This window comes from Mustelus asterias, chromosome 2 (genome assembly GCF_964213995.1).
Source record: "Mustelus asterias chromosome 2, sMusAst1.hap1.1, whole genome shotgun sequence".
NCBI classification, from domain to species: Eukaryota; Metazoa; Chordata; class Chondrichthyes; order Carcharhiniformes; family Triakidae; genus Mustelus; species Mustelus asterias.
This window is the reverse complement of record NC_135802.1, coordinates 48,090,835-48,102,227: the sequence shown is the minus strand read 5'-3', so window position 1 is coordinate 48,102,227 and position 11,393 is coordinate 48,090,835. Positions and strand designations below refer to the sequence as shown.

The 11,393-nt window shown below is 42.4% G+C and overlaps 1 protein-coding gene across 1 annotated transcript in view; it reads left to right on the top strand.

The window, feature by feature from the left end:
* Nucleotides 1-11,393, top strand: part of mrc1a (mannose receptor, C type 1a) — a 164,133-nt gene that overhangs the window by 77,663 nt on the left and 75,077 nt on the right. The window contains exon 9 of the mRNA XM_078234598.1: nt 4,761-4,880. Within this exon, the coding sequence (XP_078090724.1) occupies nt 4,761-4,880 (120 nt within the window). The remainder of the gene's footprint in view (nt 1-4,760; nt 4,881-11,393) is intronic.

Here is an 11,393-nt window from a genome sequence, read left to right as displayed (position 1 = left end):
TGGCCCCTCATAAATTCCATGCCAACTCAATGCCAACTGATGCCCTCCTTCCACACTCCATGGTCTCTCAAACACTCCAGGTGGAATTTTCCGTCTGCGTTCGGCCCCAAGACTGGAAATTCCCGCCCGAGATCAATAGACCTTTGCATGGTCCGTGTCCCGCCTGCTATGATTCCCATGGCGGGCAGGACAGGAAAATTCCACCCTCCGTGTCAACTCATGACTAACCTCTGAGTTTCCCCCATCCTCATTATTCATACTTGGCTGACAACCCAGACCAATAGAAGCATTAGCTTAGCAGGGAATCTGTTTTGACAAGTGATTCTATGCTCATCTTTAAGTGGTTATAATACATTGCTCATTCTGTGATCTCTTTTGTCAATGTATCAATGCTTATTTGGATAAGATTAAGAATTGATAAGAGTTTGAAGTCCCTGTTATTGATACTTCAATGGTTTGTCTGAATGACACTTATATGGGGTTTTATGAACAGCAGCTTTTTTCAAAGAATATTTCTGATTTTTTTCTCAGCAGTTTTACACTTGACATTGTTATTATATAACATAGTATTAGCTATGTACACAGTTCATACTCAGTAAAGGGACATGGAAGGGGCATGAATTGGCATTGAGTTAGCATGAAAAGTATTGGGGGTACATGGATAATGCATTGGTAAGGCCTCTTTGACTTATCTTCCAAAAGCTTTCGGAATTTAGATTATTGGTCACGATCCCGCTGTGGTGATGTGAACCATGAGTCACAGGGAAACTGGCCACACTCTACAGACATTGTGGGGATCTAAGAGATGTCTACCCTCACAATGGAAATGGCCAGGGTCAGGAATGCAGTATGTAATTTTACTACCTACACCCTTATCCTGCACTGGCAAAAATTGTTGGCACCAGGAATGGACGCAGAGAATCCTACCTTTTTTTCTGGAGTCATTCCAACTCCGTGAAAATCTGGCTCTTTCCTTTTTAGGTTGGAAGCTCCCTTAAAAATAAACTTCCTGACATCGAGCCTTGTTTATATGCTTATATCTCCTCGTCCTCCTTATCCTATCTAATTCAAGTAGCGTACCCTCAATTGAATCCTTTTATTGGTTCAAAGAACTCAATCAAATCTCCTTGAAGTCCATGGCCTTAATTTTACACTCCCCCCACCCTCCCCCACCCCACCTCCCCCCAGTGCGTTTTGAGATGGGGGTAGAGCATGAAATCGCATGGATGGAATTCCCTCCATGGTCTCACCCTTTCTGACTGACTGGGGGCACCTTCACACTTGGCTGAATTCTCCATGCTATTCATGCCCGCCACTGCTGCCAATGAAGAAGACAGAGAATTTGGCACTCAACCAAGTCTCCAATCACTGCAGCGGGACTAGCTGGTGTAAATGGCCGGAGAATTCCGCCCCTGATCTCCCCCTGACAAAGCCATGCTCCCTCTTTACTCTCTTAATTTCTTTTTAAGTACCCCCCTGCACTTTCCATACTCCTCTTGGACTTCCACTGTTTTGAAGTATCTGTATCTGCCAAAAGTGTCTTTATTTTCCATATCCAATCCTGTCTATCTCTTGACATCTAGGCTTCTCTGGACTTATTGGTCCCACCCTTTATCTTTACAAGGGGCGCCACGGTAGCACAGTGGTTAGCACTGCTGCTTCACAGCTCCAGGGACCTGGGTTCGATTCCCGGCTTGGGTCACTGTCTGTGTGGAGTTTGCACATTCTCCTCGTGTCTGCGTGGGTTTCCTCCGGGTGCTCTGGTTTCCTCCCACAGTCCAAAGATGTGCGGGTTAGGTTGATTGGCCAAGCTAAAATTGCCCTTAGTATCCTGGGATGCGTAGGTTAGAGGGATTAGTGGGTAAATATGTGGGGGTAGGGCCTGGGTGGGATTGTGGTCGGTGCAGACTCGATGGGCCGAATGGCCTATTTCTGTGCTGTAGGGATTCTAAGATCATTCTAAGATCATATTGGCCCTATATTCTGTCTATTTTCTTTTTGAATGATTCCCGCTTTTCTGATGTGTATTTTCCTATAAATAACTGCTCCCAATCTACTTTAGCAAGATCCTGTCTTATAATATTAAAATCGGTCTACCCACAATTCAGAACTTTTATTTCTGGTCCACCTTTGTCCTTTTCCATAACTAGCTTAAATTTTACTGCGTTTTGGTCACTATCAGATACTTTTACCATCTGCCTGGCTTTATTTCCCAAAATTAGGTCCAGTACTACCCCCTCCTCAGAGTCCAAAGATGTGCAAGTTAGGTGGATTGGCCATGCTAAATTGCTCCTTAGTGTCCCAACATGTGTAGGTCAGGGAATAGCTACAGTAAATGTATGGGATTACAGCGATAGGGTGGGGGAGAGGGCTTGGGTAAGATACTCTGTCAGAGAGTCGGTGCAGACTCGATGGGCCAAATGGCCTCTTCTGCACTATAGGGCTTCCTTGTTTCTTCTTATACGATTCTCTCTTGTAGGACTTTCTATGCGCTGGCTCAAGACACTCTCCTGGGTGCACTTTAAGAATCCCAGCCCTTCTAAGCCTTTCACACTTTGACTATCCCAATTAATAGAAGGGTCTCATGGGAATGTGACTGGAAGCCAACATGGGATGTGTTAAAGGAGGAAAAGGATTGAAATATATTCTCAAATATATAATCTCAATCTATATTATTTATCTAAGAATATGTAGATACATATTTACAACAGGAGATGGAGCTGTACGCAAGAGGAGACAGCCCAATTTCAGAAAGAAATGTAACTTAAAGGATCCAAGTTGTAAAAGAAGTCTTATAGCCAACCGAGGGATGGAGCAAGTGGGCCCAAAACTCATCTGAAACTGTTTTAGTATTTAAAACAAATAATTAGTGGCTGGATGTCGAGGGGTAGAGAGGGGGTGGTGATTGCCAAAATTATGAGGGCAAAAGGGATAAATAGTAAATATATTTGTAAATAATTTTAAAATCATGTGATCTAAGTTACTAAATTGAAGTGGAGAAGTGACAAAATAAAACCCAGAGGTGGTGAGGAGAATTTTAATTATGTCGCAAGTTGTTATGACCCAGAATGCACTAACTGAGAATGTGATGAAAGCAGATTATATCGGGACAACCTGGGGGAGTGGGGTTAATTAGATGGCTCTCTCAAAGAGCTAGCACAGTCACAAAGGGCCAAATGGTCTCCGGTGTTTAAGCATTCTATCACCATAAACTCTCACTATTAATAAACCTCCTGCGTGTGAAACTGGGCTGAATGTTGTTGGAACATTGGGATGAACTCCCCTCTCTTTGTACAGGCTCAAGAGATGTTTTAGTCATTGACACAGGCATTCAGAATCCAAGGTTACCTTCTTATCTGAAAGGCGAGATCTAGAATGTCTGCAGTAAAGTAAACAAATATCCAATGCCTGGATTTTCCTTTTCTGAATATTGTATTATCCATTACAATATCCTGCAGTTCAGAATTTTAAAATCGTTTTTACACTATAATGCAGACAGCAGGGACATTTCCTTACACAAGATCCTCCAGAATGATATTTAATGTTTTGGGAGTTAAGGCTTGGATAGTATGTTCGAACCAGGGCAGGGCTTACTCAGTTAATGGTAGGGCATTGTGGAGGGTTATAGAACAAAGAGATCTAGGGATCCAGGTTCATAGCACCTCGAAAATGGAGGTACAAGAGGACAGGGTGATGAAAAAGGCATTCGACATGCTTGGTTTCAACGGTCAGAACATTAAATACAGGAGTTGGGATGTCTTGTTGAAGTTGTACAAGACATTAGTAAGGCCACACTTGAAATATTGTGTAAAGTTCTGGTCACCCTATTATAGAAAGGATATTATTAAACTAGAAAGAGTGCAGAGAAGATTTACTAGGATGCTACCGGGACTTGATGGTTTGAGTTATAAGGAGAGGCTGGATAGACTGGGACTTATTTCCTTGGAGCATAGGAGGCTTAGGGGTGAGTTTATAGGGATCTATAAAATAATGAGGGGTATAGATAAGGTAGGTGGTCAACATCTTTTCCCAAAGGTAGGGGTGTCTAAAACTAGAGGGCAAAGGCGCCTAAGAGTAACATGCCAACTCTGTAACCTGTTTAGATGTAGTACCAATAAACAAGTGTTAAGCAGATACCAGAGTATGTCCACAGTCCATCTAAGAACCAAGTTCCACACCTAGAGTGCAAGGTAGAAGAATCCATCTCAGAACACTAGGCACTCTACAATCTACTGCTATCAACATTAACTTTAACTCTTAAGAAAAGATGGATAAGAAAAGAAAGTCAGGGACAGTTTTAAAAATCAATTTCCAAGGAAACAAAAAGCATGAATACATTTACTGTCCAAAACAATGGATGTTGCAGCTCCAGTTCTGAATACCTGCCTTGTATATTCTACATAAATATGTTAATACCTCACTGTTTGCAAAAAATGTTTTGTGGCAGCATAAAGAGTGACAATATTATGACAAAAAAAGTATGTATATGGGTGGCAGATCAAATGTTTGGAACATTGTTACGATGTATTACATGAATAGTTCAGATAGTCAGCTCAGAATAACATTGTTGATTTTTCTAAAAGAAAATGGGTATTTTACAATACATTCAGTGCATGATTGCAAGTTCACAGTTAAGCAGTTTGCTATTTGTGGGAAAGGTTTCTGGAACCTAATAGCATCTGTAAAAGAACCTCTGCAGGCATTAGGTACATGCAGATGCAATCACATTTCAGGTAATTATTACTGCTTGTGTTTTTCAGATTGGCTATTGGGCAGATCATGTATGTGAAAAGCAGTATGGATATATCTGCAAACGCAAACCACTTCCAAAACGATCAGAGCAGGAGGAGGTGATCCCTGTGGACAAAAGATGTCTGAAGGTAAGGAGAGGCATTTACTGCTAAATAATCAACCGACGCCACTTTAAATAATCTGACTGCTTAACTCCTCTGTAATTGCCTTTCATTAGCTTAACAGTGTTCACCTTGATAGAAAAGTTTAAGCAAAATGTAAACGTTTTATGAAGTGGATAGAAAGTAAATCATACAAAATATTTACTTTATATTACTGCGTAATCTTCTATATTAGCAGACAAGAGGAATATTAGAAACTGATGTTTGGCCATTGTAGTAATCATATTAGCATTGAAATATGAAGCCCCAAGATTTTAACTCGATTATCTTTTACAATTTTTCTTGTCCGTCCCTTGTTCCTTTTGCTACTATTTGAAGTGTTTTTTGCTGGTTATATTCCTCAGACTGCCAGCCTTCTGTTATTTTCTCCAGTGACAGTTCTGAGCAAGCAAGTCTCGACTTTGGAGTGGCTTGATACCATGCTTTCAGCCCTTACTTGAGCCTTGTGTGCATGCATCTTCACCAAGACACATTGCACATAGACATGGAACAGGAACATCTGCCTCTGATTATCCCTTGCCAATCTCAATTGTCATGTCCCACTATTTCTCTAGATAGGGTTGGTTGCCATTTGGCCTACATGGATTAGTGAGCACAAAATGAAGCCTCTGCTCAAGCACTTCCCTCCCTTCCCTTCCTCCCTCCCTTCTTCCCTCCCTCCCTCCCTCCTCCCCCAACTCTACCCGCAATGCTAGTGAAAGATGGTAATCTGACCTGTGGAATACTGACATCAGTAACTTGATATTAAAAAGAAACACTGCTTCAAGCAAGTCTCAGTGTTCTACAGGCGGCACCATCATAAATATTTCAACCACTTCATTTTACTCCCCCATTTAGTTTTCTATCTGTTCTCTTCCCTTTTCTCTTGAAGATGTTGATTTCTCCATGTACGTGGTTCCTTAGGCAATGCTGTTATCTTTCCCAAGTGGTCAATATTCACATTTGAGCTCAGGTGATGTGTGCCAGTAAGTCAGTCATCCCACATGCCCTCAATCTTGCTTATTTCCAATGATCAGGAATGGGTAGCTAACCTTTGCCCAATCTAGGCACTATAAAGCCAGTTGTAATTTTCCTGTCACTATCCTGGGTGAAATCAGTCACAGGCAGACCAGGAATGGAACTGGTACAGGGATGACTACTCTTGCTCCTCAGAGTATGTTGACATCTTGTGGGTAACAAATGATTTAATATGTTCAAAAACTGGCTCATTGGCCCAACCTGTAAGTATCTCGTGTCTCACTTTGGACAGAAGTGAATCCCGACTAGTCCAGTATCTGATTTGCTTCACTGAGACTGGCAAAGCATTCAAAAAAATTCATCACCTCTGAAAGGGTTCTTGAGGCAAAGTATATTGGCCTTTCAGATCTGCCCCAATGTCATATGGAGAGGTATCGCAAGTCACCACTTCCAGTTCCTTCGACGGATTGAAATGTACTGAAGCTTCTTTCTGGGGAGTCTTCCAAGAGCAACGCTGATGTTTATTTGGCAGAACATGCAAAGGAGGCAGTATGGTAAAAAAAAATCTGCCCATAGTAATTCACCATTCCCAAAAATGACCTGAACTCAGTTGTGTTTTTGGAGCCGGTGCCTCCTTTATGGCTTGACCTTGTCTCCCATGGGGTGTACTTCCTTGTGCATTTATAATACGCCCCAGGTAGGTTACCACAGTTGCTTGAAAAGTACATTTCTGTTCTTAAGAGGCTTCCCATTTTCCCCGAGTATTACACTAATAGGGGCAATTTTGCCCACTTTTATGTTAAGTAGGGAGCGAATACTTAAATCGTTGGTGCTAGACTGTTCTAAATTCTATACTGGTGCAGCATTATTTAATTGACTACCTTAAGTGGCCTCTCCTATGACAAAAACAACACTCAGATGTGAATTTTCCCGCTCCTCCCGCCACGGGAATCATAGAGGGCGAGGGGCGGACCATAGAAAAGTCCGTTAACTTCAGGCGGGATTTTCTGGTTTTGGGGCGAGTGCGGCTGGAAATCCCCTCCCTCAGTCTCCTTATACCTGCAGGTTTCAGGAAATAGTTACCACCACATCAGTAACACTCCAGCGGTGTGCCTCAGGGATCGATGCTGGGTCCACTGTTATTTGTCATTTATATTAATGGTTGGATGAGAATGTAGGAGGCATGGTTAGTAAGTTTGCAGGTGACACTAAGATTGGTGGCATAGTGGACAGTGAAGAAAGTTATCTCCGATTGCAACGGGATCTTGATCAATTGGGCCAGTGGGCTGACGAATGGCAGATGGAGTTTAATTTAGACAAATGCGAGGTGATGCATTTTGATAGATTGAACCAGGGCAGGACTAACTCAGTTAATGGTGGGGCGTTGGGGAGAGTTACAGAACAAAGAGGTCTAGGGTACAGGTTCATAGCTCCTTGAAAGTGGAGTCACAGGTGGACAGAGTGGTGAAGAAGGCATTCGGCATGCTTGGTTTCATCGGTCAGAATATTGAATACAGGAGTTGGAATACCTTGTTGAAGTTGTACAAGACATTGATAAGGCCACACTTGGAATACTGTGTGCAATTCTGGTCACCCTATTATAGAAAGGATATTATTAAACTAGAAGGAGTGCAGAAAAGATTTACTCGGATGCTACCGGGACTTGATGGATTGAGTTATAAGGAGAGGCTGGATAGACTGCGACTTTGTTTTTGGAGCGTAGGAGGCTGAGGGGTGATCTTATAGAGGCCTATAAAATAATGAGGGGCACAGATCAGCTGGATAGTCAATATCTTTTCCCAAAGGTAGAGGAGTCTAAAACTAGAGGGCATAGGTTTGAGATGAGAGGGGAGAGATACAAAAATGTCCCGAGGGGCAATTTTTTCACACAGAGGGTGGTGAGTGTCTGGAACAAGCTGCCAAAGGTAGTAGTAGAGGCGGATACAATTTTGTCTTTTAAAAAGCATTTAGATAGTTACATGGGTACGATGGGTATAGAGGGAAATGGGCCAAATGCGGGCAATTGGGATTAGCTTAGGGGTTTTAAAAAAAAAGGTCAGCATGGACAAGTTGGGCCGAAGGGCCTGTTCCCATGCTGTAAACCTCTATGACTCCACTTCAAACTTTGCTGATTGATTGCCTCTTCTAAATCTTCTTGTCATATTTGTGGCTAAACTGGTTTCCCGCGTTACAGCTATTTCTTCGGTTTTGCCATCATTCCTGACTGCAGGTTGCTGCCCTAACTGATGAATGTTGCCATTTTGCGTGCTCTATAATCCTTGCGCGCCTTTTTCAGCACTTTCCATTGCCTGCAGTATCTCCATTGCTCATTTAAAATTTATATCAAACTCTGCAAGTGTTGTCAATTGAATCACCACATTATTCACTCAACAGACTAATCTGTCCTGTAACACATCATTCAAGGTGGCTCCAAAATCAGAATACTTCGATCGATATCTATTTTAATTTAGTGATTTAATGTGCAATTTTTTCATCTGGGGCTCTTTCCCTTGAATTAAACTTGAATCTTTGGGGTATAACTGATGGTTTAAGCTGGAAATGTGACTTCATCAATTCCACAAGCTCACTGGATGTTTTGGAGTCAGTTGCCCTTGGGCTCTGAGGCTGCAAATAATATTATAATATTATTTGCAGAATCAGATATAATATTAATTATTATATTAATATAATATTATATTAATATTATAATATAAATATTAATAATATTATTATAAGTTTGGGTTCCACACGCACTTAAGAGAATTGCCTTGTGCTTTGCCTCCTCCTCCCCTATTTCATTCACTTGGAAGTAATACCCAAGGCACTTTCTGTATTGTGTCCAGTCTTTCGCAGAGGAGTCAAATGAATCTATCCATCCAAAGAGGGGCATCACGTTAAGCACACTTTTCTTTTATCAACTTCACTCAGCTTCACTCAACTGGATACTCACAGCTTGAGGATTTTTAAAAAAATGTTTGCCGCCAAATGTAAAGATGCTCATTCTCCAATTTAGGGGAAACACAACTCATTTATTTACAGGTTAAAACAGAAGCCCACACTTACCAGGGTGATCACCTACCCTGCTCCTCAATTGGTTTCCTGGGTCATGAGACCCTAAATCTGCAGATTAATCCTCAAAGGGAAATCACCATGTAACTGAACATATCTATTCACTGCCTTAACCTTCTGAACCACCTGAGCATTTAGTTTCACCTCATTTATTTCACATTATTGCCACTTAGAGGAGGGCATTCTGTTGACTGCAGCACTTGTATGGTTAATGCACCAAGTGTCAGCAGATTTACAGGAATCACTGTGCTGCAGAATACATTTCTGGATTATTAGCAAAATGCTGAAAGATTAAAGTGCTGAGAAACAATAGTTTACATTTTGCCAAGAAAGTGTGACATGTTTATCATACTGATAAGAAAGCATTGTCAAAATCTCACTCATTACCTTTTAAAATGAAGGCCCTGGAGATGGAGTCACCCTTTTCATGTGTTGGAATTAACTGTTCCCAACAATAGGGAGTAATCAGCATCTCACATATTTTTACAATTTAAGCTTTCAAATCTGAAGAAAAGCCCTCTTAAGTATTTCTTTCCCAGAATCTTGAACTTCATTTACGAAAGGGAAATGGCGTTTGACAAATATATTGGCCAGAATTTTCCGGCCGCCACTGCAAGCAAGGACGGAGAATTTGGCGCTCAGCCAAATCTCCATGCACTGCAGCATAAGAACATAAGAACATAAGAACATAAGAACTAGGAGCAGGAGTAGGCCATCTAGCCCCTCGAGCCTGCCCCGCCATTCAATAAGATCATGGCTGATCTGACGTGGATCAGTACCACTTACCCGCCTGATCCCCATAACCCTTAATTCCCTTACCGATCAGGAATCCATCCATCCGCGCTTTAAACATATTCAGCGAGGTAGCCTCCACCACCTCAGTGGGCAGAGAATTCCAGAGATTCACCACCCTCTGGGAGAAGAAGTTCCTCCTCAACTCTGTCTTAAACCGACCCCCCTTTATTTTGAGGCTGTGTCCTCTAGTTTTAACTTCCTTACTAAGTGGAAAGAATCTCTCCGCCTCCACCCTATCCAGCCCCCGCATTATCTTATAAGTCTCCATAAGATCCCCCCTCATCCTTCTAAACTCCAACGAGTACAAACCCAATCTCCTCAGCCTCTCCTCATAATCCAAACCCCTCATCTCCGGTATCAACCTGGTGAACCTTCTCTGCACTCCCTCCAATGCCAATATATCCTTCCTCATATAAGGGGACCAATACTGCACACAGTATTCCAGCTGCGGCCTCACCAATGCCCTGTACAGGTGCATCAAGACATCCCTGCTTTTATATTCTATCCCCCTCGCAATATAGGCCAACATCCCATTTGCCTTCTTGATCACCTGTTGTACCTGCAGACTGGGCTTTTGCGTCTCATGCACAAGGACCCCCAGGTCCCTTTGCACGGTAGCATGTTTTAATTTGTTTCCATTGAGATAGTAATCCCATTTGTTATTATTTCCTCCAAAGTGTATAACCTCGCATTTCTCAACGTTATACTCCATTTGCCATATCCTCGCCCACTCACTCAGCCTGTCCAAATCTCTCTGCAGATCTTCTCCGTCCTCCACACGATTCACTTTTCCACTTATCTTTGTGTCGTCTGCAAACTTCGTTACCCTACACTCCGTCCCCTCCTCCAGATCATCTATATAAATGGTAAATAGTTGCGGCCCGAGTACCGATCCCTGCGGCACGCCACTAGTTACCTTCCTCCAACCGGAAAAACACCCATTTATTCCGACTCTTTGCTTCCTGTCGGATAGCCAGTCCCCAATCCACTTTAACACACTACCCCCAACTCCGTGTGCCCTAATCTTCTTCAGTAGCCTTTTATGGGGCACCTTATCAAACGCCTTTTGGAAATCCAAAAACACCGCATCCACCGGTTCTCCTCCATCAACCGCCCTAGTCACATCTTCATAAAAATCCAACATGTTCGTCAAGCACGACTTTCCCCTCATGAATCCATGCTGCGTCTGATTGATCGAACCATTTCTATCCAGATGCCCTGCTATCTCCTCTTTAATAATGGATTCCAGCATTTTCCCTACTACAGACGTTAAGCTGACCGGCCTATAGTTACCCGCCTTTTGTCTCCTTCCTTTTTTAAACAGCGGCGTAACATTAGCCGTTTTCCAATCAACCGGCACTACCCCAGAATGCAACGAGTTTTGATAAATAATCACTAACGCATCCACTATTACCTCTGACATTTCTTTCAATACCCTGGGATGCATTCCATCCGGACCCGGGGACTTATCCACCTTCAGTCCCATTAGTCTACCCAGCACTGCCTCTCTGGTAACATTAATTGTATTAAGTATTTCTCCTGCTGCCAACCCTCTATCGTTAATATTTGGCAAACTATTTGTGTCCTCCACCGTGAAGACCGACACAAAAAAAAACTTATTTAAAGACTCAGCCATATCCTCATTTCCCACTATTAACT